General features: G+C 43.9%; 2 protein-coding genes across 5 annotated transcripts in view; both read left to right on the top strand.

Moving 5' to 3' along the window:
- The first annotated feature begins 1,098 nt into the window (after positions 1–1,098).
- On the top strand, positions 1,099–19,799 carry POGLUT1 (protein O-glucosyltransferase 1). 2 transcript variants are annotated; one of them, XM_054713952.1, is made up of 11 exons: positions 1,099–1,265; positions 2,023–2,113; positions 3,435–3,578; positions 4,607–4,736; positions 8,393–8,514; positions 11,797–11,856; positions 13,237–13,336; positions 14,487–14,545; positions 15,811–15,978; positions 16,931–16,987; positions 17,437–19,799. In XM_054713952.1, exons 1-11 carry the CDS (start codon positions 1,112–1,114, stop codon positions 17,591–17,593), a joined length of 1,242 nt encoding a protein of 413 aa, XP_054569927.1. In that variant the 5' UTR covers positions 1,099–1,111; the 3' UTR covers positions 17,594–19,799. The 2 variants fall into 2 exon arrangements, with proteins under 2 accessions (XP_054569927.1, XP_054569926.1); XM_054713951.1 differs by having other exon boundaries at positions 1,100–1,265; positions 4,601–4,736.
- Positions 19,800–23,682: 3,883 nt separating this feature from the next.
- Positions 23,683–27,184, top strand: part of TIMMDC1 (translocase of inner mitochondrial membrane domain containing 1) — a 35,910-nt gene continuing 32,408 nt past the window's right edge. For 2 of the 3 annotated variants that reach the window (XM_008146632.3, XM_054713950.1), the window contains exons 1-2: positions 23,683–24,112; positions 26,892–27,057. In XM_008146632.3, the coding sequence (XP_008144854.2) occupies positions 23,769–24,112; positions 26,892–27,057 (510 nt within the window). In that variant the 5' untranslated portion in view covers positions 23,683–23,768. The remainder of the gene's footprint in view (positions 24,113–26,891; positions 27,058–27,184) is intronic. The other variant, XM_028153338.2, reaches the window with a different exon arrangement.

Genomic DNA, 27,184 nt, shown 5'->3' with positions numbered 1-27,184 from the left:
CCAACTCTCGCACCCACATCCTGACCCTATGTTGTGTACTTCTACCCTATATAAGAGAGCCTCACCACCCCCTCGGGTCTGACACCGACACACTGGTGTGAGAGAATGAAATAACGTTTCTTAAACTCCCACAGCATCTCTCGGCCTGGCTCCTTTTGGTGTGGACCTAACAGTCACTATGCACTCTTTAGACAATGGTTAAAACTTGTAGTTTTATGGTCATTATATATACCTAAACAGCTATACTGTCCAGTATGATGTTGTCCACTGATATTTTTCCTTGTCTGATCACTTCCTATTACGAGGAGACCTATGCTATATTATTTGCAAGCCCTTGGGGTCTAACTGCTATACACTATAGTGTGGCATATATATATATATATATATATATAAAATTTCCCCCCTCCCACCTTCTACCTTTTTCTAGCTGGGCTAACAATCAAATGAACAGAAACAGATTAACAGGAGAAAATAAAATTTTAATACATGTGCATAGGGAACTCACATAAGCATGAAAATTCCAAAGAGAGTGAGGCAACGTTGGACACATGCAGGATTTTGAACAAAGGAGAAAGGCGGGGGTGGGGGTGATGAGGGATCTTAGATTTCAGAAGTGAGAATGGGCTATTTACCAGTACTTGAGGAAGAGTGGAATACACACTCTTAACAAGGTAACTCAAGAAACATTGGGACGCGGTGGGTATCCAGCTCATGGGCCCCTGCCTGAAGCCCTGCATTCACCACCCTTAGTTCAAACTCGGCTAAGGCGAACATTAGGATCCCCTTCCTGGAGCAGGCCTTTCTATCGGAACCGCTTGTGCAGACAAAGGTTCTTTCTGAGTCTTTTGTCTCTTGATAAACAGCTTGAAATCAATATCCCAAAAGGCAAAACTCTTGGTCCCCTTAGATAGCGAACCGTACTGCTTGGCTCTAAACAAAGGCGCAGGACTGCCCGGCCTGCGGAACAGCGCGTTCACAGAGCGGTGGGAAGGGAGCCTGGCTTCCAGGCGAGCAGCCCCGGGAAACCGCCCGGGCTGGGACCTGGGGGCGGGGAGGCGGAGGCCGCCCGCCATCTCTGTGTGGGGCGCCCCGCGCACGTGGTGCGGCTCCCATGCTGGTGCGGGGCGGCGCTTCCGCGGGGGGCACCGCGGGGGTTCCGCAGCGGCTCCGGGCGATGGAGCGGGGCGCGCGCCGCCCGCTCGGGCTGTGGCTGCTGCTGCTGCTGCTGCTGCTCCTGCCCCCGGCGCTGGGCCGCCAGGAGTCAGGTGGGCCCGGCGGGCGGGCGGGCCGAGCGGCGCCGGGGCGGGCGCGGGGCGGAGGCGCTCTCCGGCCTCTTTGCTCCGCTGTGGCCGCGATTCCCGCAGAGCTGGGCGCCGGGCACCGGGGCGGCAGGAGGTGCGGGTGGGGAGGGAGGGGGGCTTGGGGCGGAGAGTGGGTGTCTGGCGCTGCCTCTGCTGCTCAGGATCCTGGAGAGGAAGCGGTTCTTCAGGATTCCGAGGGACAGTGGGGAGGAGAGGGAATTCCTCTGGTCATCCATAGCAGGCATCGGCCGCGCTGCGCAGCTCTGCACCCCGCAAAAACACACTGGGGGATAAAGCCCGTGCACGGGGTGTGTCTCTGTGTGGCGTGCGTGTTCTCAGACCATTGCCAGAAGAGATGAAGGGAGGGTTCATGTCTGTGGCTTTTAATGTATCCTCTTTATAGGACTCAGTTTGATTGGTAAACGGTGGGAATCGGTGTTACTCTCACCGGTCAGTACGGTATACCCGTAGCCTTCTGAGCGTCAGGCGTTAAGCTGGAGAAATTTCCAGTTTCTTGGATGCCTGAGGGCCGAGTGCAGGAGCAGACTTGCCTTGAGTGCTGGAGAGTTACAGAGGGAATCCTTCCTAGGTTGGCGTGTCCACCAGTGGGGTGGGAAGCGGGCTGCCTAAAACTTCTGGCCTTCTGTGGGTTCTGCCTGTCTGCCACGAGGAAGAATGCTCAGGGGTACTGTGTTAACTTCATTTACTTGCCTTTTTGAAGGTTCAAAGTGGAACGTATTTATTGACCAAATTAACAGGTCTTTGGAGAATTACGAACCATGTTCAAGTCAAAACTGCAGCTGCTACCATGGGTGAGTCAGTTCTTTGCTTTATTTGTCTTTGAGAATTTAGTTCCTGTCACAAGCAAGTCCCCTAAGATCTCGAAGAGGCCTTGGTTGCTGTGGTCAGAGCCAAGCCTATTTGTGAAAGCAGATGGGCTTCCTGAGGTGGCTTCCTATTGCGAGGGAATAAAAATGCCCTGGGATAGGAGAGCCCAGGTGGTCTCAGCCTTGCCACACGCTCCTTGTGGGAGTCAGTACCTGTGCTTGTCTGTTTTCCCCACTGAAAGCTTCTTCAGGTCAAGGCCTATGGCGTATCCACCGTCGTATCCCTGGTGTGGCTCTCAGCAAGTACTCAATAAATATTGTTGAAGGAATGAACGTATTTATAAATGAATCTAATTATACCTTTCCTGCTGATTACTTTTAATTTAGGGCGGGAGTGTGGAAGAAAGATTACTCCGAAAGCAATAATCACTTCTAGTCTCAGCACTCCCACTCATTATCCCCATGGCCAGCCTTCTCTGGGTCTCAGATTCCGCATCAGCTGAATGTCAGGGTCCTTTAGCTCCTTACTATGTTATTCCACAGCTCCTCAAAAAATTCACCTAGTGCTTCTGATACTTATTAAAAACTTACTATGTATTGAATTTTATAAAAGGAATCCAAAATAGTGTAATTTGCCCAGCCGGTGTTGCTTGATGGTTGAGCATCAACCCATGAACCAAGAGTCCCCGGTTCGATTCCCAGTCAGGGTACATGCCAGGGTTGCTGGCTCAATCTCCAGTAGGGTGCCTGCAGGAGTCAGCTCATCAGTGTTTCCATCTCTCTATCTCTCTCCCTAAAAAAAAAAAAAAAAAAAAAAATAAAAAGTAAAATCAGTTTAAAAAATTGTGTAATTTTTTGTTATTGCTGTTAGGCTGCTATGGTTTGGGGTCGGGTGGGTAGGAGCCAGACAGACCAGAACAAGGGAGTCAGACAGTGTCAGACTGCAAGGCATAAACTGTATCTTCTGTGGGATTCGGAGGAAGGGATGTCAGTGGGACTGCAGTGACTGGGAGCATGCAGATGTGACTTGTGTAGGGAAGGTGGAATATGCATCAGGCAAGGGAGGGGCAATCCAGATGGAGGAGGAAGAAGAGAAATTTACTTGCTTTTTCCGTTTGGTGACTTTGATGTTGGTGATGTTTTAGATTCCCTAAGGTGCTTCTGGGGGTAAGGGTACTCGTTCCTGCTCTCTATTCTTTCCCTCAGCTTACTGTGTTCTTTGATACTAACCCTAAACCCAGGGAAGTAGGCAGAATGGTGCCACCATCTTGGCCTGCTTTCCTTGACGATTCCCGTTCTTTCCTAGTGTCATAGAAGAGGATCTGACTCCTTTCCGAGGAGGTATCTCTAGAAAGATGATGGAGGAGGTAGTCAGGCGGAAGCTGGGAACTCACTATCAGATCATTAAGAACAGATTATACCGAGAAAATGACTGCATGTTTCCCTCAAGGTAAGAGTTACGAGGCAAATATATCTTCTGACCTTATTACATAGGGGCTTACTTGATTCTGTCATTATGGAGAAGCCCACTAAAGGGACCCCCCAGGTCAATTCCTCCTCACATGACAAGCTCTTCTCGCCTGGGAATTTTTCTGGCCAACTCCTATCCCTTCTCCTACATCAAAGGCTGTCTTCTCTCTTTGTGAGGCGTGGGCATGTCACTGGCTATCCTGGCCTTTGCTCTGTCCCTTCTCTTCTTTCTCTGGATGTTGTAGCTGCAGGACACAGGCTGATGAGGCCTAGCAGGATTGAGCTGTGCTGAAGGTGGAGGAAAAGCATGGATTGTCAAAGGCCAGCTATTGTTCTAGATACCAAGTATTCGCAGTAACATGGTGGAAAGTCACGAGGAGTAGCTGGAGCTACAAATTATGAATCAGTGGGCTGAGAGTTGGGGGTGAGCAGGAGGGTCATGGACTGATGATACAACTAATGATAAACCTCCCTTTTAGGGGTCTTGTATATAAATAAAACTTCCAGCCCCGGTGAGTGTGCTCAGTTGGTTGAGCATCATCCCTAGAGGTCACCAGTTCAAGTCCTGGTCAGGGCACATGCCAGGGTTGCAGGCTGAGTCCCCAATAGGGGGCATGCAGGAGGCTAAAAACATTTTTTAAAAGTGTGTCTGGGGCCCTAACCAGTTTGGCTCAGCAGATAGAGCATCAGCCTGCGGACCAAAGGGTCCCGGGTTCGATTCCAGTCAAGGGCATGTACCTTGGTTGTAAGCTCCTCCCCACCCAGGCCCTGGTCAGGGCGCGTGCAGGAGGCAACCAGTTGATGTGTTTCTCTCACATTGATGTTTCTCTCTCTGTCTTTCCCTCTCTCTTCCATTCTCCCTAAAAATCAATGGGAAAAAAAAAAAAAAGAATGTCATACTAATAAACTATATTTAAAAAATAAAATAAAGTGTGCCTGGGACACTGCCTTGTCCTAGAGCAGACACTGCTCTGGTGAATCTATGGCATTTCTGTTTGACAGATGCAGTGGTGTGGAACACTTCATTTTGGAAGTTATCGGGCACCTTCCTGACATGGAGATGGTGATCAATGTACGAGATTATCCTCAGGTTCCTAAGTGGATGGAACCTGCCATTCCAGTCTTCTCCTTCAGCAAGGTGAGTATAGGAAGAGCCATATGAGGGGATGCGGGGTGATACTCTAGGACAGGGGTGGGAATTGTTTTTCTGCCAAGGGCCACTGGGATATTTATTTATTACTAGAGGCCTTTTGCACGAAATTCGTGCACTCGGGGTGGGGGGGTTCCTTAGCCCAGCCTGTGCCCTCTCTCAGTCCAGGAGCCCTTGGGGGATGTCTGACTGACAGCTTAGGCCCGCTCCAAATGGACATCCTTAGCACTGCCATGGAGGTGGGAGAGGCTCTTGCCACCTCTGCACTCGCCAGCCGTGAGCCCAGCTTCTGGCTGAGCAGCGCTCCCCCTGTGGAAGCACACTGACTACCAGGGGACAGCTCCTGCATTGAGTGTCTGTCCCCTGGTGGTCAGTGCGTGTCATAGTAACTGGTTGTTCCGCTCTTTGGTCAATTTGCATAGTAGCCTTTTACTATATAGGATTTTTTATATGTATTTATTGATTTCAGAGAGACAGGGAGAGGGAGAGAGAGATTGAAACATCAATGATGAGAGAGAATCACTGATTGGCTGCCTCTTGCACACCCCCCACTGGGGATCAAGCCCGAAACCTTGCCATGTGCCCTGAATGGGAATTGAACCATGAACTCCTGGTTCATAGGTCAGTGCTCAACCACTGAGCCACACTGGCTGGGCCATTTGGATATTCATAACATCATTCACAGGCTGTACAAAATTCTCAACTTAAAAATTAGCCTGCAATATTTGGTCAAACATTTAATTAATTCACCCCTAATGTCTTGGCAGGGCCAGACCAAATGATTTCGAGAGCCTTATACTGCCCGTGGGCCAGATGTTCCCCACCCTGCTCTAGGATATGAGCAGGAGATGATTGTCCTATGACAGAGTGTAATGGGTCGTGGTGAGGATGAGGCCTGAGATCCAGAACTGGGTCTGTGTCCCTGTTAGTTTCACAGTAGTTGAGCAATGAGGCTGAGGAGATGGGGTTGAAGGTCTGTAAGTAATGTGAGATGGCTTAAGTGTCTCTAGAGCTAGTGATAGAGGGTAGGGAAAGAGAGGCCTGAAGAACCTAGTGGACATTGGAGGTGGGGTTCAGAGATGAGAGAGAGAGAGAGAGAGAGAGAGAGAGAGAGAGAGAGAGACCCAAGAAAACTTCTGGGCTTGGAATTAGAGAGCACATTTAACCAGTTAACTGCCTGGCGTCCAAAACGGAAACCATCCCCACACGCCATGATATTTTGAATTTAATTTAAAAAATCAGTTTGCAATGAATATTATAAAAATAAATATATTACTCACAAGTTGGGTGTTCTTGAATATTTTCAGCTGAAAATTCTCACGAAAAATGATTTTAAAGTCAGTCAGGGCTGCCACTTAGGGAAAACGTCTCTTTTATAGACGTGCGTGGCGTGTGGGGAAGGTCTGCTGCTTGCGTCTACAGACACTTATGGCGTATAGTGGGTTAAAAAAATATTTGTTGAGCTCCTATAATATATACATCAGCCACAGTCTTTGGTAACATCTGGCTTATCTGTCACTGTATCCCAGGGGCCCAGCATGGCTAACAGTGAAACCGAATGTGTTAGATCACTCCACACAGTTTGTGTCCAAGCAGCACATTGAGGGGATAGGCCTGGGATATCCAAGAGGGATTGCGAGAGGGTGGTCTTCGGGTCTAGTTATGGAAGGAGAGGAGTTCTAGGACACATCTTGGGCTCGTAGAACTTGGGACAGTTAATGTCCTGCCAGTGCTCAGGTTCCTGTAAATGGTGTATTGGCAGGGATGGGCCTTGGATCCCTAGAGACCGAGTTTGAATGCATTTGAGGGCAGGGCTGGGGGAACTAAAAGAGAGTGGGTGGAAGAGTCTATGGGGAAGAGTAGGTTTAGGAAAACCCTATGGACTTTGAGAAAAGGAACATCATCTCTGATTTGGTTTTTCCGAAGCAAAGGGACTTTTTACCCCTACCTTTTCTTTATCACGTTTACTTTCCTTCCAGACTTGTTTATTTCCTGTATTGCACGTGGTCTGAGGCACATTTGTGTGCATTTCCCATGACTTAGCCTCAGTTCTCAAAAGTGCTTGGTCCCCTTGTTTGTCATGAAAGCCTTCCAGAAGAGCCAATAGAGGCTCCCATGTAAGTCAGCGAGGACTTTGCTGTTTACCTGTTGTTTCTGTGGATAATAAAGTATGAGCATCAGTATACTGACGTCCTTTACATCTTTACTTCCCTCAGAAGGGACTTTTTTTTATCTTTTAAATCCTCATCCAAGGATATTTTTTTCATTGATTTTTAGAGAGAATGGAAGGGAGGGGGAGAGACAGAGAAAGAGAAACATCGATGTGAGAGAGACATCATTTGGTTGCCTCTGGCACGGGGATCGAGCCTGCAACCCAGGTATGTGCCCTTGACTGGAATCGAACCCAGGACCCTTCAGTCCGTGGGTGGACATTCTATCCAGTGAGCCAAACCAGCTAGGGCCAAAGGAGGCATTTTAGACTGTAACTTTATGGTAATTGTGCATCTTCTATTGAGCAGCTATGTCTGCTCAAATATGTTTTTGAGTATTTGAGAGAATGCAAACAGCATACTGCATGTGTAATTCCAATGGAAGAAACACTAGAGTTAGAGGTTTATCAGTGGCCAAAATTTTTTTCTTTTTAGAGGCGGGGGGCGGGGGGAGAAAGAGAAACATTGGTTTGTTGTTCCACTTATTTATGCATTCATTGGTTGCTTGCATGTGCCCTGACTGGGGATTGAACCCGCAACTTGGCATATCAGGATAATGCTCTAACCAACAGGGGTGAGTGGCCAGAGTTTTAACAGAAGTAACCATAAAAAGGAAACAAATGTTTTCAAACTTTTATCAAAAGATGTGGGATAACACCTCTTACCCCATTCTGCCCATCAGCACTTCTAACCCTAATAGATGAGTAAGCAAGAATTTATTGACCAACCAATGTGCGTTCAACAGTGCCACAGTGTTGGGTAGCACTGACACTTACTGAGTACCCAGTATGTGTCCGATGCTGTTCTAAACTTTTTACATGTATAACTCATTTAATATTCAAAACAAACCTGTTATATAGATAGTATTATTGATATTATTTCTCCCATTATAAAGATAAGGAAACTGGGCATAGAAGGATTAAGTAACTTGTCTAGAGAGGAAAAGAGGTGGCGTCAGCATTCAGATTCAGATCATCTGTCCCAAAAGCCCACATTCTTAACCTTTGCACTGTATTTCCTAATTCTTGCTCAAAAGTCCCATCTAGGAAATAACCAAGAACTGGTGAGTCAGGATACACTCCAAGTGTAATAGCAGTTAAAAGATGAGAGAGCTATGTAATCATTCAGCATTGTGTATATTGTTTCCTTAAACTAAAAACCCTGACAGTGGATGTCCTCTAGAAAAACAGAGCTTTGGGGAACTGGAAAAGTTGGCCTTCAATGCAATTTCAAATTCATGAATTTTAACTCGTGGTCGTTTTTGCCCTTTAGTGCCTGGAGTCCAGGCTTCGCAGACTAGGGAAGCGATAGCTTTGACAGTGCGGCACCAAGGCCTGCAAGGCCTTTGTCCAGCTCCTGTGGCATGAATGCCGTTGGCTGCTTTCCCCTCTCTTGTGCACCTGATTTAGAACGGCCTTTCTGTTTCTGTTGAAGACGTCAGAGTACCATGACATCATGTATCCTGCCTGGACCTTTTGGGAAGGGGGGCCCGCGGTTTGGCCAATTTATCCTATGGGTCTCGGACGGTGGGACCTCTTCAGAGAAGATCTGGTAAGGTAGGTCCTCTAGGGAGGTTACGTTTGTCCCTCTTCATGGGTCTTCTTGAAATAAACAGTAGCCTATAAACAATTACTTTAAAATGACTAACTTTTAAGTTAAAGATAAAAGACAAAAAACTGTTTATAGCAAAAGCAATTTTACCTGCGCATAAATTACCTGTGCATCCATAGAAAAAGAACAGAGGAACCTGCTCTAAGATATCAGCAGTGCCTCTGTGGAAGATTAGAGAAGCCTTTTCTTCCTTGAGCTTTTCTATACTTTAAAGATTCTCTAAGAGTGAATTACTTTATAATGAGGGAAACAATGAATGAGCATGTTGTGGGGGAGGACAGAACATTACCTGGAGGAACATAAACGCACTTTGTAATTTAGAGCTAAGTCCTTTAGGTGGGGATGGAGTAGGCATCAATGTCCCGTAGGCATCTCAAAGACAAGCTTACTTAAGATCCTCTCTGTACATGGTTGAGACATTCCTTGGCCTTTTGGTCCCATCCCATCCTGCCTTCATTTCAGAATTTATTTTTTAAAAAATATTTTTATTGATTTAAGAGAGGGAAGGAGAGGGACAGAGAGAGATAGAAACATCAATGATGAGAGAGAATCATTGATCAGCTGCCTACTGCACACCTCCTATGAGGGATTGAGCCTGTAACCTGGGCATGTTCTCTGATCTGAAATTGAACTATGACCTCTTGGTTCATAGGTCGATGCTCAACCACTGAGCCACACCGGCTGGGCTTATTATGTCTTTTGATGGACATTTAAACCGTATGTATAATACATGCATAATTTTTTAATAGTTTTTTTTTAATCCTTACCTGCAGATATTTTTCCATTGATTTTTAGAGAGAGTGGAAGGGAGTGGGAAAACCAGAGAGAAACATCTATGTGAGAGAGACACATCAATTGGTTGCTTCCTGCACACGCCCCAACCAGGGCTGGGGATCAAGCCTGCAACCGAGGTACGTGCCCTTGACCAGAATCAAACTCAGGACCCTTCAGTCTTGAGGCCGACACTCTGTCCACTGAACCAAATCTGCTAGGATGCATAATTTGTTTTTTTATGGACTATTTCAGAGTGTGACCCTTAACCCTTTAATATTTTAGTTGTGTATTTCCTAAAAGCAAGGGTGTTCTCTTTTATAACCACACTGTAATTACCAAATTCAGGAAAAAGTATTGATACAACACTTTATAGTCTCAGTAATGCCCTATACAGTGCTTTCCCCCTCCAGTACAGGATACAGTCCAAGATCATATATTGCATGCAGTTGTTATGTCTCTTCAGTCTCCTTTGATCTGAAACAGCTTTTTAGTCTGTCTTCCTCTTTCATGACATTGACATTTTGAAGACTGCAGAACATTCTTCAACTTGGTTTTGTCTATTTCCTCATGATCAGATTCAGTTAATGCATTGCTGGTCCAAATACTGTATTTACTTACTACAGAAGTCATTTTTCATCCATCCACCCCTCATTAGTGATGTTGATTTTGATCACCTGGTCAAGGTGTTATCCATTTCCTTCATTGTATTGTTACTATTTCCCCCCTTGTAAGTTAATAAGCAATTTATAGTGAGATAGAATATGTTTTAAAATCTAATTTTAGATGAATTTTTTTTCTTTTGATAACTTCCCCTTATATTCTTCAACTGAATTTATTTATGACTAGAGGCCCAGTGCATGAATTAGTGCACCAGTGGAGTCCCTCGGCCTTGTCTGTGGGATCAGGCTGAAACCAGCTCTCCAACATCCCCCGAGGGGTCCCAGATTGCGAGAGGGCGCAGGCCAGGCCAAGGGACCCCACCGGTGCACTATCAGGGCCTGGGAGGTATGCGGGAAGTTGGTCAACCAGGGAGGGACTGTGGGAGGGCTACAGGGTGTGTCCGGCCCGTCTGGCTCAGTCCTGATCTGCCGGACCCCAGCAGTAAGCTAACCTACCAGTCGGAGCATCTGCCCCCTGGTGGTCAATGCACATCATAGCTACTGGTTGACAAGTCAACTGTCTGCTCCCTGGTGGTCAGTGCACATCATGGTGAGCCGGTTGAGTGGCCTTAGCATATCATTAGCATATTATGCTTCGATTGGTTGAACAGCCAACTGGATGACCGGACACTTAGCATATTAGGCTTGTATTACATAGGATTATAGAATTGCCATTTTATTTCTTAGATCCTTCCATTTAGAACCTCAAGCTATGTGATTTTATTTCTTACCTTGAAACTTAGTCTGCTTGTTTATCCAATTGCTTGCTTATCTGTGAGTAGGGGAATTTGACAATTCTTTCTCTGCTTTTATTTGATGATTTTCCATTAGAATTTTATATAATGAGCACATATCATTTTTCCACTGGAAAATCCATAAAACAAAAAACCAAGTGCTGTAGTGTTTGTATTTTGGTGGAATGGAATATGGGGCAGAGCGTGAGAAAGTGCTGGTTTGGGGCTGGAGAACTGGGAAAAGGTGAACCAGCAGAAAAGGGCTGGAGATACACCAGGAAACATGGAGCAGTGCTCTCAGCAGAGAGAAATGAATAATGTAACACTACGTGTCTGAAAAGTGTCTCTACCTAAAAAGCTTATCACCTAAGTCTCTTTACACCAATATAGACCAGCAAAACCTCTTTAACTCCTGATGAGCCCTCCCCTCCTTTTTCAGAGGAAGACATTGTGAAAACTTCTGTGCAGGGCTCCTACAAAGAAAGTTAAGAATGCTGTGTCTGTGAGCTAGTAGTTTCAGCAAGGAGAGCTGGTCGGGGTAATGTGTGTTCCGAGAACTGAGTTTCAGGGACTTTGTGTTTGTGGAGCACTTAGTACAGTTTCAAGAATGCCAGGGTGCTTTGCAAAATCAGACGAAATCTGATGACATCTCCTATGTCTCCAAAACATGATTTGTTTTCTTGCCCTTAATTCAATTTCTGACATTTTCTGCAGTCCTATTTGTATGTTAATTTATCAACAGCACTCTACTTAAAGTAGGGAAGAAATCCTCTGAATTAAATAGCCCTAAACATGTCATTTAGTGTTTGGGAACTTTTCCTTCAACGTTGTTAACTTAGTAATGGAGCAGTAGATTTGTAGATATTACGAGCTAACACCTCCAGAGGAATGAAGTAATACCAAAAAGGAACAGAATGCCATTTAGAGATTTTTCTTTTGAATAGCCTGGCTCAGACTTATTTTAAAATGTAAAGCTCAGGACTTATCCTCAGAAATGGTTAGAACACATCCTTATAATATTAAGAAAAAAACATAGAAACTAATCAAAATCTATTTTCAGGTCAGCAGCACAGTGGCCATGGAAAAAGAAAAACTCCACAGCGTATTTCCGAGGATCAAGGTGATTATATTTTTGGACATTTTACAAAGATATTCTTACAGTTAATGTGTAAAATGTAAGTAATTTTGAGGATGTAGCAAACTCTATCTCATAAGGAAGACTAAGACATAAACATAGAATCACAGAATTTTAGACTAGATAAGAACTCAACTTATTTGCCCAAATCACTCTTAATTGAACTAAAATTCAATGTTCACCCAGTAATTCAACAGATATTTACAGAGTGCCACAAGTGTGATGGGCATTGAGTATATAACGTTGAACAGAAAGATGAGCTGTCTTCTTGCCTGAGAGATGACAGTTTCCTAGGAGTAGCTTATGACCTTGCCCAGTCACTCTGCCCGTTAATACCATCAGTGGACCTCCTGACTGCCTTTTTCATCAGACCATGTGGCTGCCACATAGTGGCTGAGAGCACAGACTGAGAGTGTAAAAATGGAGAGGAAGAGGGAAAGGGAAAAGGTTGGGGAAGGACCCCATTCGTGTCCAGCTCTGTATCCCCAGGGTCAAGGTCAGCATCTGTCACATAGACACGTAATGAATGTGTGTTGAACAGATGAAGACAGAAGAGACTGTGAAGAGAGAGGGTTTTGTCATTTTCTCAGTGAGTCCTCGTCAGCGATCCCACCCTCTATTTACTGTGAGCAGTGGACTTCAAATGCAGATTAGCTTCAGCCACTGCTTACTGTTCTTTATCAACTTCTTGAGATCACAGATTCTTAACTTGGGATGCATGTGTGGACTTCAAAAGTTTGAGGACTTTCTTGAAATTACAGGGGGATATGTGCATTTTTTTCTAGAGAGGAGAGTCCATAGTTCTTATCACATTCTCAGGGGATCCATGACACCACCCTCCCCCCCAATGTCAAGACCACCTGCTACTTGGACCCTTGCAAGGACTTTTTCTCCATATAATCTTAGGGTTTTTAAGCCTTTTTGTTTTCTTTTTCATTTAAATACTATACTAGACTTTACAGAGCACACACAACAAAGGTCATGCAGCTATTTTGGTGAGTGGTGATTACGTAGTCACACAGCTATAGGTACTATTGATTATAGAGGCTACTGGAACCCTCCTAAAAGGGAAATCATTCCCTGGGATATGGCTGTAGTGAACAGAACAACATAATCTTAAAAACCAGACGCAAGCAAAGAAGGACCAAATTCTCCTCATCCCTGAAGGGTAAAGTGGGGACAGCCCAGGACCACCTAAGGCTGCAGTGTCCGATATCCCCCTCCTCTGCTATTAAAGTGACCAGTGAGTTGTCCACCTGTGTGTGCCATCATTGCATTGGGTCCAACGACTGCTTACCTTCCAGAGATTGGGAACAGTATTATGGTGTAGAGCACATAGTTTTATGTCATGTGTTTCTTTTATAGGACAAGTCCAGAACGAGATCCTCTCATTCTTCTATCTCGGAAAAATCCAAAACTTGTTGATGCAGAGTACACCAAAAACCAGGCCTGGAAGTCTATGAAAGTAATCACCAATCATCTGAATAGAAACTAAAGCAGCGAACATTCTCGCTCAAAGAACATTGCTGCCTGGGTAGAATTTCAGATTAGGTTTCCTGTCTGTTATGGGAAGAATGTAGAGGAAGTTCCATGAACTAGTATTAGCATACATGTAAATTATTCTTTTTCAAACTCACATTGCTTTCCTGACCCATATTCTGAGTAGTATTTTATAGTACTTTGAAGGTTTAAACCAGAGGTCACAAACTTTTTATGTAAAGGGCCAGATGGTACATTTTTTAGGCTTTGTGGATCGTGAGGTCTATTGTCGGTGCATGAGAGCAGCCATAAACAACGTGTAAATATATGAGCGTGGCTGTGTGCTAATAAAGCTTTATGACACTGCAATTTGAATTTTATGAGAAAAAATTGTAAACTTCTTGTGCGAAAAACCAAGTATGTCTTTAAGATGGGTATATTTATTATATGATAGTTTTATTTGAATGGGTGCAAATGAAGTTTAAGAAGCTTTGTGTAAAAATAAAAATATGAAAAAAATGTATCCATTCAGCAGAGCAGCTACTGTAGGAGGCTGCAGAAGCAAACAGGCCTTGTTCCCCTCATCAACGAGTTTACCATCTGCTCGGGTGGCTGGACATGCGTAGATGGGGGTCTCAGCTGCAGAGGCCCCAGGGGCTATAAGAGTGAGCGCTAAAGGTCCAGTCTTTGCTCTCAAGGGGGATAGGTGCCCAGTTTACCAGATCTTCTTTCTCTTTACAAGAAAAACCAAAAATCTGGATATTTGTAAGGACTATCCTACTACCTATAAGTGTTAGCAGTGGGTTTGAATATTTACTTCAAATACTTTGCATGGCCAACCAAATTTGTGGGTGGTTTACACCTCTAAGCCCAACAACTACCACTTGTGACCTCCTGTGTGTCAAGTTTACATAGAGTCAAATATGCTGTAGGCCATGACCTCTACAACTTAGGGCATGTAACCCTGAGCAAATCTAACTTCTCAAAGCCTCGGCTTCTTCATCTATAACATGGGGTAACAATGCTTCCAGAGTATGTTTATTATGAGACTTAAACGAGATCATGTTCTTGAAGTGTTTGCCTAGCTTGCTGCACAGTGGTCTTCAATAAATGCTACCATTCTTTTTCACTTAAAGGATACCTTGGGAAAGCCAGCTGCTAAGGATGTCCATCTTGTGGATCACTGCAAATACAAGTAAGACTTCCCGAACTCCTGACTCTTGGTTTCCCTTTTGCTTTTGGAAGAGCTGCACTCTGGGTGAGAATTTCAATACCAGGGCCCAGCTGGGATTTATGAAAGTCACAATCATTCCTTTAACTGTTATTTACTGAGAACATGCTGCACACAAGGCCTAAGTTCTGTGGGAAACTGTGTAGATAATGAAATATGGTCCCTGTTTCTATAGAGCCTGTGTGGTAATCAGGGTGATGGGGTTCTCTTTCTCCACACCCCACCCAGTCAATAGCTGAAGTTAGAAGATGTATTTATCAGGCTAATAGCACAGTTTAAGGGTCAACATGAATAAAGCATATATAACTAAAATATTTAAGTGCCAGGACTAGGAATTAGAAGAACAGGTAAAACCAGATCAGGAACGGGATGCTGGGGGGATTCAGAGAGATGAATGCTGATTACAGCGCACAGTGGGAACTTTAGGGAGAAGCAACGCTGGTTGGAGACAGGGGTGCATGCATGAGACATGTTGAAAGGAAAATGTTTTTTCTAAGATAGGTTTTTTAAAAAAATATTTTTTTATTGATTTCAGAGAGGAAGGAAGAGGGGGAGAGGGATAGAAACATCCATGATGAGAGAGAATCATGGATCAGCTGCCTCCTGCAAGTCCCCCACTGGGGATCATGCCCACAACCCGGGCATGTGCCCTTGACCGGAATAGAATCTGGGACCTTTCAGTTTGAAGGCTGACGCTCTATCCACTGAGCCAAACTGGCTAGGGCTAAGACAGATTTTTTTTACAGGGGGTATTTCTTTGCAGACTGATTAGACGTGCTGGTTTTCCTCTCCGGACTTCAGAAGAAGAGGGAACTGAGGATGCTTTTGACCAGATGGGGTACCCTATGAGGAAAACAAGGCTAGGGGTGGGCATGATTAGTTAGAGAGATGAGGTCTAGATAGCTTATAGGAAAGTATTAGGTATCATTTCCATCTGAGCCTTCGTATCCTTTCTACTCAGCACCCAGCTCCTGGCCCTATCCAGCTCTGCCTGGAGAAAGTGTCCCCCTTCCCTCTCATCCTGACATTTATAAGAATAACCTGTAGCCCCTGGAAAAGCAAGGAGTTTATGGAAACTCAGTAAGGACATGCTGATGTGTCCTTAAAAAATCAAAATGGAAGGAGAAGGAAGAGGGTTCATAGAAGGGGAGAAGGGATTAAGAATATAAAAAGATCATTTGTGGCAGCAAATATATAGTACCAAGTATATTCTGCTCTTTCTTTCTCAGGTATCTGTTTAATTTTCGAGGTGTAGCTGCAAGTTTCCGGTTCAAACACCTCTTCCTGTGTGGTTCACTTGTTTTCCACGTTGGTGATGAGTGGCTGGAATTCTTCTATCCACAGCTGAAGCCATGGGTTCACTATATCCCAGTCAAAACAGATCTCTCCAATGTCCAGTAAGCTACTCTCTCCCAAGCAGAGATTCCAATCACTCCCGTAATCTGCCTCTAAGTCCCCAGTCACTTAAGGCATTTATTCCTGATGACTTTTTCCATTAAGAGCTTTTTCTTTCTTATTCGGTTCACGTAGATATTATTGAACATTTATCCAACTAGGCTGTAAGTGGGATTTAATTTGAAAAAGTGCTCTCGTGCTGGTTCAAAATGTAACATTCAGATAGTATGCAGTGAAAAAACTCTAATCTCTCAAAGTCTAGAGATAGGGATGTTTGATATTATTATAATGTCTAAGAAATTTTCTGATACAGCATGAGAATTGCCCCCAGTGAACCTGAGAAAAATTCCTCTCATGATGGGAGGAGCTAGAAAGAGGTAGGGAGAGGGGCCCAAAACATAAGGGGCCAAAGCAGGAGACAGGAGGGAAGTGTCTTCTTCACTGTGGATTTTTGATGTGTGTTATGGAACATTTCTCTGTTTTCTCAGATATGTCCCAAAACTAGAACACATTGCCTTTAGCATGTGGGGGGACTTTTGTTATTGTTATTTTGTTCCTGTGGGGACCCTGATATCTTCCCTTTAAAAAAAACAAAATCTGCCCTAACCGGTTTGGCTCAGTGGATAGAGCGTCGGCCTTCAGACTGAAAGGTCCCGGGTTCGATTCCGGTCAAGGGCATGTACCTTGGTTTCAGGCACATCCCCAGTAGGGGGCGTGCTGGAGGCAGCTGATCGATGTTTCTCTCTCAAGATGTTTCTAATTCTCTATTCCTCTCCCTTCCTTTCTGTAAAATCAATAAAAAATATTTTAAAAAATTAAAATAAATAAAAATAAAAAAAAAAACAAAATCTACCATCCACATACCAAGAGATTAACTGTAATCTATGGTATTTCTGATTTAGTGCTAATAAGCTTGTTCTATATTTCAGAGTCTAATAATCCTTTCCATTTTAGGGAACTGTTGCATTTTGTAAAAGCAAATGATGACATAGCTCAAGAAATCGCTGAAAGGTAGGTTCTGTTCATTTTTCCTTTTCCACTTTATCATCCCTATTTTGCCCTAGCTAAAATTATATTAATAGTGTTACCATGGTGATAACTGGATTGGATCTTTATTATACAGAGATAATCCGAATGAAAGCTTCCCTGGGGAGAAAAGCACACATTCACAAATGCCCCAAGCCCGTATTTTATAGAAGTAGACTGAAATCATTGAGATAACTGAGTACTTTTTCTGAGCGCTGGCTGTTTATATGTCTGTTTTTAAGAAAAAAATTTAAGTTCTATTGCTAAGTGCACATGTGTGGATATGACGGCGAGAGGGTTGATTCTGAGGATCAAAAGAGTTAAATCATATAAAGTAATCTGAACAGTGCTTGGCACAAGGTAAGCACTCAATTATAAGCTATTAGTACTATTAAATGCTGTGCTTTAAAAGTTCTTGTTAATCTTGTCTCTAGAGGAAGCCATTTTATTATGAACCACTTGAGGATGGATGACATCACCTGTTACTGGGAGAACCTGTTGACTGAATACTCTAAATTCCTGTCCTATAATGTAACAAGAAGGAAAGGTTATGATCAGATTATTCCCAAAATTTTGAAAACTGAACTTTAATAGCCATCATCGGATCAAAGTCTTCTCTGTGGCGGCAGATCTGAGATATCCTGTGGTGGAAGCTTACCATGAATGTAGCACCTATACCTTGAATACTGTTACCAAGACAAATATCTGCTTTTCCTTGTCATGCTGCACCCAGAGCAAGTCTCGAGAAAGATCCAAAACGTGTATAATACAGATATGAAGCAGCTCAATGCTTTGGCTGAACAAGGACCAGAAATCATGATATGTGGGTTTTGTACCCGATTCTACCTTTCATTTTCTTAGGACCAATCACAGCTTGTGCCTCAGGTCATCCACATATATATGTACATCACTGTGAACCTGACTGTGTCCATGGGATGGTGTTCTTTGTGCCACCGTTTGGAGCAGAAACTCAATCATTTGGAACTAGTACAACTCATCGCCACAATTCTGCAGTTATTCTAGGCTTTATCTATGATGCTATATTTTAATGTAGAAAGCCCTATAGGATTTGTGAAAAGCACTTGGGGATTATTTTTTTAAAGGTCTAAGGAAGCAATAGTTGTGCCATGCAATGACATAGGAGACCCCTTCTGTAAAAGCATAAACTCTTTAGTACTCAGGAGGTTTCTATAATGCCATATAGAAAGGGACCAGTTGCATGATAATTGCAATTGGATCTCAAGTTCCTTTTGTGCCTTCATATTCTTCTTTTTATGGTCTCTAAAAAAAATACATAAACCTCTTAATCAGGTTAGGAAGGAGTCCTCACTCTTTGAAGGAACTGTGCATAGGACAGCAACTCTTCATTCCTTGCACATCCCTAATATTTTTCCTCCTTCAATTGGCAGCAGTCCACACTCTCACTGCCTTGCAGGATCTGCTTTTCCCCTTCTTACTATTAAATATTAGTTTAATCTCTCAGGATGCTCCTGCTAACAGTCAAAAATGAAGAAAAAATAGTTAGATTAAAACTCATATAGTCTGCTGACTTAGAACCATCCTTGTTCCTTAAGCCCAACCTTTCTACAGAAAAATCAGTTCTTTTCCTTTGACTCCTAAGAACAGATTGGTATTAATTGGTTTCAAAATTAGTAAATGTGAGATTCAGTCATATAAAATCAGGATTTTATTCTATTTGTAAGAGAAATTGCCTTTTAAATTCCCTTCCACAAAAATTTAAGCATAAAGACCTTCTTAGAGGAGTTAAATATCACTGGTAAGACCATTGCGTGGAATAAGCCAGACATTTAAAGTTGAACGTTTTTAGCATGGAAAATTAATGGGGATTGTGTCCTTAGGTGCTATAAGTGTAGTGATAGGAGCTCCAGATTTATGAGTTATATATATTATGGTTTTGCCTTGTCAGTATGAGGTCCTAATAGATGTCATTCTTTCTGTATTTTACTTTTTCTCTTACTAAACTAGGAACAAAATTTTCTGTCCTTTGGATTAGGAGCTGACAGTACATTTTTCTGTGAGTGTTTCCCTTCAAGTTCCAGCTCAAGCATCACCTTTTCTCTGAGGCCTCTCTTTCATTCCTCTAGGCCAGTGGTCGGCAAACTCATTAGTCAACAGAGCCAAATATCAACAGTACAACGATTGAAATTTCTTTGGAGAGCCAAATTTTTTAAACTTAAACTTCTTCTAACGCCACTTCTTCAAAATACACTCGTCCAGGCCGTGGTATTTTGTGGAAGAGGCACACTCAAGGGGCCAAAGAGCCACGTGTGGCTCGCGAGCCACAGTTTGCCGACCACGGCTCTAGGCAGTTAGAAGCAATATTTTGCTCATGCCTGTATTATATGACATCACATTGTACTGCAGTTATTTGACTGTTGTTCTGCAAGCTTCTTGATGGGTGGGAATCATGTTTTACTCATCTTGATGTCTCCATTACCCAGTACAGTGAGGGCCTCACACAGAGTAGACCCTGAAGTCTTTTTGGAAGGGTGACTTGGTGACTGGGTGTATGGATGGAGACAGTTGGCTTAACTAGATCCTATTTACAGATTGCCTGGCCATTGGCTCCAATGGGGGACTGTGTGAGACTAACAATTGGAACAATGCAAATTATCACCTGCCCTTTGCAAAGTCGATAAGGGCATCTTTGTATTTAAATACAGCAAATGTTACTCAGATTTTATAATTACCTGTTTACCTCAGTGTAGATGGTATGAGGATGGTGTGTAACAATATGTAAAATGTATGTTTTTGAAAATAATTTTTATCCCTATAACTTCTGATGGTTGTTTGTTGTTAATACTCGCTGGGTCCCACACGTACCCCTTCCTCCTCAGTGAGCTAAAGGCCACTCTTTTTTTTTTTTCCAAGGAAAAAGTATAACGTAGTTTATTTGAATGAAGTGGGATACTTGGATAAGACTGGTCATGCTTTTCCTTTCTTTATTTGGCAAGTATGATTTGTGTGATGTTGTCAGTGGCCACCTATCCCACTGTTAGGTCAGGCTCTTCTAGTTGCTGAGAACAGAAACAGCCTCCAGCTAGATTAAGCAAAAGAACGTATTAAAAGGATATGAAGACATCTTAAAGAATCTAAACAAGGTTCATAGTAGTTGGAAGGGTAGAGAGCAAGGCAACTCCAGAAATCTCAGCAAGGGTTCTGAACTATCTCTAGAGTGCTACTGTGTATAGTTCCAGAATCTGCCAGGCTCTCTCTCTCAGCCTAATATTCCCAAGAGAAAAAACAATGGGCTCCTTTTGGGTCAGCTCCAAAGAGGATATCCCTATCCTTCACCCCTACACTGATAATGAATAAGAACACACATACATACAAACCCATATTCCCATGCATCTAAAGATGCCTTCACGTTAGATAAGTCTACTGCATCCAGAGATAACGTGTGAGTGAGACAGAGGAGTACAATTATAATTACTCGTGTAATATTTATCAAATACTTTTTGAGCATCTACTGTGCACCAACAGTGGGAGATAAGAAAATGTTTACAATAGGCTCCCTGTCATGAAGGAGCTCTCGTTGAGATGATAACAATACTAGAGGCATCCTAAAGAAGGTGATTAAAGTGACATGAGGTCAGTTGTGTATAAGGCCAATTATTCATAAAGACAATGGATTTGGAGTTTAGAGGAAGAAGGAATCTTCGTCTGGTGCAGAAGGGAAATTTCATGGTGGTAAAAATTGAGTTATGCGCTGAGGGATGAGTAAATGAAGTGGTTCTTGGGAGTTCTCAACATTCATTCTACCTATGGAAACAGTTTATGTCACATGTAATACATCACCTAGTGAACCTGGCAGGGAACGGAAACCTTTTGACCCCTAGGAGAAAGTTCATGATGGGGGAAGATACTATGGAGTTCTATGAGCAGAACTCAGCAATGAGGACTGAGGGGAGGAGAATGGTAGTTCCAGGCACAATGTGACTGTACTGAAATCTTTCCTGGATTCCTTTATTCTGGTGGCAGATGCACATCCTGGGGAGAAGACAGCTGTATGTTAAACAGAGTGGCCCCACCTACACCTGATTTCAGAGAGGAAGGGTGAGGGAGGGAGGGAGAGAAACATCAATGATGAGAAATAATCGTTGACCGGCTGCCTCCTGCACACCCCCTCTGGGGATCGAGCCTGCAACCCAGGCATGTGCCCTTGACTGGAATCAAACTTGGGACCTTTCAGTTCGCAGGCTGATGCTCTATCAATTGAGCCAAACCAGCTAGGGCTTATAACACTTTTTGGTTTATCATTGCTCTGAGACCCCTCAAAAAGCAGACCACAGAGTAAGGAGAGTATTTCCCTGGTGGTAAAAGAGAGTAAAACCCAGGGGCTTGGAGAAACAGGAGTGTGGAAGCGTGACAGATACCTAGGAGCTAAGACGAAATAACTAAGCAGTGGCCAAGGTTCTAGGAACTTCTTGAGGTACTGGCTGGCAAAGGGAACCTTACAAATGAAGCTCCAGTTACCCAAAGGAAAAGGCAGCTATGGAGATAGTGAAATTTGCTGGTTAATATGACTTCCTTTGTACCTACAAGGTAGGGAGTCCTGGGAACATGTGAGTTGTGTATAAATTCACTAGTATCTGCCCAACACACCTGCCCCACTACTCTAAGTCCTCCCTCATCTCAGAATGATTCTGGGATCGAGCATCTTAAGCATTTAGCTTTTTCTACATGTAGACTATAAAGACTGCACATCCATTTTCTTGGTCTTTTTTTAAAAAATATATCTTATTGATTTTTTACAGAGAAGAAGGGAGAGGTCTAGATAGAGAGTTAGAAACATCAATGAGAGAGAATCATCGATCAGCTACCTCCTGCCCACCCCCCACTGGGGATGTGCCCGCAACCAAAGTACATGCCCTTGACCGGAATCGAACCTGGGACCTTCCAGTCCGCAGGCCAACGCTCTATCCACTGAGCTAAACCGGTTTTGGACATTTTCTTGGTCTTTCAGGCCTTATGACTTTATACCCATGCCCACCTGAGCCTATATGCGATAATCAGCAACCTAGAGCCTGAGCCAGGAGTCAGGGGATCGGAATTCTTGGTTCAACACCTTGTCTGTCAGACATGTGCTAGGTCCTGCACAAAGAGATGAATGTATGTGGTCTCTGACCTCAAAGCTAGTCTACCAAGACAGCGAATAGGAAGTTGTGATGCAATGTAGTAAGTATTATGATGGGAGCTGAATCTAATCCTGTCTCCCAGACACCAAAGAAATCTTTCTGGCACTGTCACTAATTCAGCTAGTCTAGTCAGTCATTTCTCTGGACTAACCTATAAAATTCCAGCTGTAGTGAGCAAGGGAGCATTCCCAAAAGGAGTCACACATGCTTGTGTCTTTCCACAATGCCAGCTTTATTAGAGGAGACTTCCCCAAGGAGCCAAGAGGGTTACACGCAGAAAAGGGGAGCTTACATGATAGAGCAAGCATAGTAAGGAGCATAGTAAACACCTGGTGCAAAGTTCTGATCACTGGTGGCGTCTGTGGATGGAGAGGCAGGCATAGGGCTCAAGCCAGGCAGCTATAGTGGCAACATGGTCTGGTGGAGCAGAAGTCCTTTCGAGCTCCAAGTGTGACTCCTGGTACAGGCAAGCTGGAGCATCAAATGGTGGAAGCTCTGAGTTCTTACAGCCCACAGTGGGTGGCGGTCCCACTCATATCAGTGTCCAGATGAAGTCCTTATCTGAGGGTTCAGGCTTGTGTTTTGGGACATTCCAGGACCACCCTAAGGGCATTCTTGTTACAACCCATTACCTCAGTTCTGGGCATCATGATGTGATTCCACACTGGATTCTTGAAAAGTGTCCGAAAAGTCTGCTCTGCTCTTGCTCTATACACCAGCTATTAAATTCCAGAATTCTATTTAATAAGGGGTGTAGACGTTTTGAATTACATCTAGAAAGGAATGAAGGAAGGGTAGGGATTGGTAAATGTAAGAGACTATATCTGGTTGCTAGTAAAGATTAAATGGAAGTACACAAACCAGATGAGACTATTTTTAAGACGTGCATTTTAATAAAAACTTTACTTCGGAGCATATGTTAGCAGAGGCTGCACTGATGGAAAATTATTGCTGGACTATCAAACGCACACCTGTTAGAAATTCCAGAAACTGTCCTGTCTTGTGAGAAGCAGTAGGTATAGGAACTAAGGGGGAGGGGGATGCATCAGCTTGTGAGGAACTGCCCAAAGCTGACTATTCAAAACAGCGCTCTGGAAATCTCAGCGTATCTGACTTCTCTTCAATGCCTCCGTTCTTTCTGCAAACCAGAACCTGTAGGAGTATGTATGGACCTAGCCCAGGGGGCTCCTCCTGCCGTGATAGGGTGGGTTGGGCTTGTATTTGCACAACGTTCCTCTCTCTCCGTGCTCCACTTGTACTGAACATTGCACTTTCCTATTCATCTCTGTGGGTTTTCTGGTGTTTACGCTACATTACCCCAGTCTGTGACCGCTTCTGCCGCCAGGAACCTGCTGGAGACCCGGGGACGTGCAGCCCTCGTAGCCCTGGGAGGCGGGGCCGGGGGCGGGGCCAGAGGCGCTGAGCGTGGCTACTCGCCGCTAACTGACTTCCGGACTACCGAGTTCCGTCCCGCCTTGAACCGGAAGTGTTTTCGCCGTCGCCCCGCCCCTTGGTCTTTGCCCTGATCGGGGCAGGACTTCCTGTCTCGTGTGTCCAAGGACCTCCAAAGTGAGGCCGGGTACCGATGGTCAGGGCCTGTGACCTGGATGAGTTCGCACCCAGGCACGGGTATCTCACCCTCTCCTTCTCGCGGTTATCCCGGCTGTTCTCCCGCGGCGTCTCCCCGAGGCCGGGCGCCCCGATCACCAAGCTTGTGTCTGTCCGCAGGTTCGGGGACGGCCATGGAGGAGCGGCCGCGGGCGCCGAGGAGCATCCTCTGGGCGCTGGGTCCCTTCCCTAGGGTCTTTGCTGCGGAAGCCGTGGCCACCAGCTCTGTAGCCGCCGATTCGGAGGTCCTCGTGGAGGACCAGAAGCTGCCTTCTTCCTACGTCCCAGAACCCCAGCACCTGGAGTCTGGATGGGACCGCCTCCGGCAGCTGTTTGCCAAAGAGTAAAAGTGCTTCGGGTCTGGGGCGGGGCCACGGAGAAAGTGTCCTGCAACATTGGGTTGTCCTGCGGCGCTAAGGGCCACAGGGTGGGGTGGTGTACTTTTTAAATGGGATTTGGGGTGGTAATAGTTGCACCCCCGTTTTGCATCCTGTCATTTCCATTTGGAAGTTGTGTAGATGACAGGACGGCTTTCAAATGATAAGGGTCAGACTCATAAATCAGAGCTTGTAGGCATATTAAGGGAATATAGTTTTAGTATAATATCCTGGTTTTACAGGTTAGAAGAATGGGACCGAACTAATTAGTGTCATAATCGACTCTGGAACCCATATCTGCAGGACCCCACTCCACTATTCTTTTTTGGATTTCACTTGATCCCAAACTTCTCTATTTTCAAGACCAGTAGCTCCCCTCCCCGCCAAAAGGTGGAAGTTGGAGAGATAGGCAGAGAGTTGTAAAATTTTTATGCTGCCAAATAAGGAATGTGTAAAAATAGCACCACTTGTGTCATCATTTTATAAGAGGTATTAGTTGGCTTAACAAATAAGAACGTTTCAGAATAAGATATAATCCTTTGAATTGAATTACTTTTAATGAAAAACTCAGGATATTTCATTCATTCTTTGATTCATTTCATCTATTCATCAGTTATTAGTGAAAAGTTTGCCCTTTCATGAAGTACTTTACAATACTACACTGTGTTGTCAAGTGGTTAAGTTAACTTTGAAGCTTTATAATGTTGCTAAGAGGTATATAGTTGGGGCAAGGGAGTTGGCAGAATTATATTTAATAACTGTGTTTAGATTTTGTCATCTTTTTTGTTGTTGTTTAATCCTCACCTGAGGACATGCTTAGAGAGATGAAGGGAGAGAGACACGCGCACACACACTGATCAGTAGCCCTGCACGTGTGCCCTGAGTGGAACTGGCAACCTTTCAGTGCATAGAATGACACGCAATCAACTGAGCCACTCCCACTGGGCTCATCATTTTTATTTGTTTTTGGTTTTTTTGTTAATCTTCACCTGAAGATATTTTTCCATTGATTTTTTTTAAGGGAGAGTGGAAGAGATAGGGAAAGACAGAAACATCCATGTGAGAGAAACATGTCGATTGGTTGCCCCCAGCTGGGGGCGGGTTGGGGAAGAGCCTGCAACCAAAGTACGTGCCCTTGAGTGCCCTTGATCTGAATGGAACCCAGGATCTTTTGGTCCACTGGGTGACGGGCTATCCACTGATCCAAACCAGCTAGGGCTCGTCATATTTATTTTAAAGATGAGTTAGCCTTTCTCATTCGTCGGTCCTTCCAATATTTACTTGAGATACTTGAGATAGAGCCTATGTAGTATGTAACAGAAGAGGGTTATTTTGATCAGTGTTATAAACCACAGAATGTTAGAGCTGAAAGAAATGCGCAAGATAATCCAGTGTAACTTTCATGCTCCGCTCCATCATGGATGAGGAATCCACGGTTCACATTGCTTGTGACCTGACTGCAGGTTACTTAACAGTCATAAAACCTGAAGTATTAAAAAAAATAGGGTTTAAAATTCTTTTTCTTTCACATCTAAGGTTTCATTCTAGCATACATTGCCCTAAAATTCCATATGTGTGTAATTTTTAAGAGTTAGCTTAAAATTAAAAAAGGGAAATACTGATCTCTACATCCAACTCAAATTCTTCCTCTTTCCAGGGGGTATGGTAGAGTTGTAATAGTCATTAAATAAAAGCACCTTTGAAAAAAACTTTTTGGCCCTAACCGGTTTGGCTCAGTGGATAGAGTGTTAGCCTGCAGACTGAAGGGTCCCAGGTTCGATTTCGGTCAAGGGCATGTACCTTGGTTGTGGGCACATCCCCAGTAGGGGTGTGTAGGAGGCAGCTGATCGATGTTTCTCTCTCATCTATGTTTCTAACTCTTTATCCCTCTTTCTTCCTCTCTGTAAAAAATCAATAAAATATATTAAAAAACAAACAAAACCTTTTTAGCCTGGCCAGAGTGGCTCAGTGGTTGAGCATCAACCCATGAACCAGAAGGTCATGGTTCGATTCCCACAACCCAGGTTCGATCCCCAGTGGCAGGAGGTAGCCAATCAATGATTCTCTCTCATCGATGTTTCTGTCTCTCCCTCTCATTTTTCTGAAATCAATAAAAATATATTTAAAAAGCCACCACAAAAACCTTTTTAATGGAGTATAATATGCAGCTAGAAAAATATATAAGTATATTGATCAATGGGTTTTTATAAACCCAACACCAAGAGACTTGTTACCAGCATCCCTGAAGCTCCTCTTGTGCCCCTTTCAGTCACTATCTTCCCAAGAGTAACCAACCACTAGCCTAATTTCTAACAGCATAAATTAGTTTGGGCTGAAATTTGAGTTACTTATAACTGCACTATTTAATGCATCAGAGGATTTAATTGGTTCAGCCCATAATTTAAAATGTGGTTGTGGCCCTAACCGGTTTGGCTCAGTGGATAGAGCTTCGGCCTGCGGACTGAAAGGTCCCAGGTTCGATTCCGGTCAAGGGCATGTACCTTGGTTGTGGGCACATCCCCAGTGGGAGGTGTGCAGGAGGCAGCTGATCAATGTTTCTCTCTCATCAATGTTTCTAACTCTCTATCCCTCTCCCTTCCTCTCCGTAAAAAATCGATAAAATATATTTAAAAAAAAATAAAATAAAATGTGGTTGTGTTAGCCTTTGGGATAATTCTGATCATACTATCTTTTGGAGAGCAGTATACATATACTAATCCCAAACTTTTGTTGTTGATGTTTTAGTGAACGGCAGAGAAATTCAAAGGAACTTGAGGATATTTATAAGGCAGCCATTACAGGATGCATCATTGGCTGGGCATATGGGGGAATACCAGCTTTCACACATGCTAAACAGCGCTACATTGAGCAGAACCAAGCAGAAGTTTATTATAACCGGTTTGATGCTGTGGTAGGTATTGGTGTTCTAAAATTATTTGAGGGCACACTAATTTAGCAATTCACTTTACACTTACTCAGTTAGGTGGTAGGATTGGGAGGGTTTAGGATGTCAGAGGAAAGAAACAAAGTCAGTCTAT

The sequence above is a fragment of the Eptesicus fuscus genome, chromosome 3 (assembly GCF_027574615.1).
Source record: "Eptesicus fuscus isolate TK198812 chromosome 3, DD_ASM_mEF_20220401, whole genome shotgun sequence".
In the NCBI taxonomy this organism is placed as follows: Eukaryota; Metazoa; Chordata; class Mammalia; order Chiroptera; family Vespertilionidae; genus Eptesicus; species Eptesicus fuscus.
This window is presented reverse-complemented; position numbering and strand designations above follow the sequence as displayed.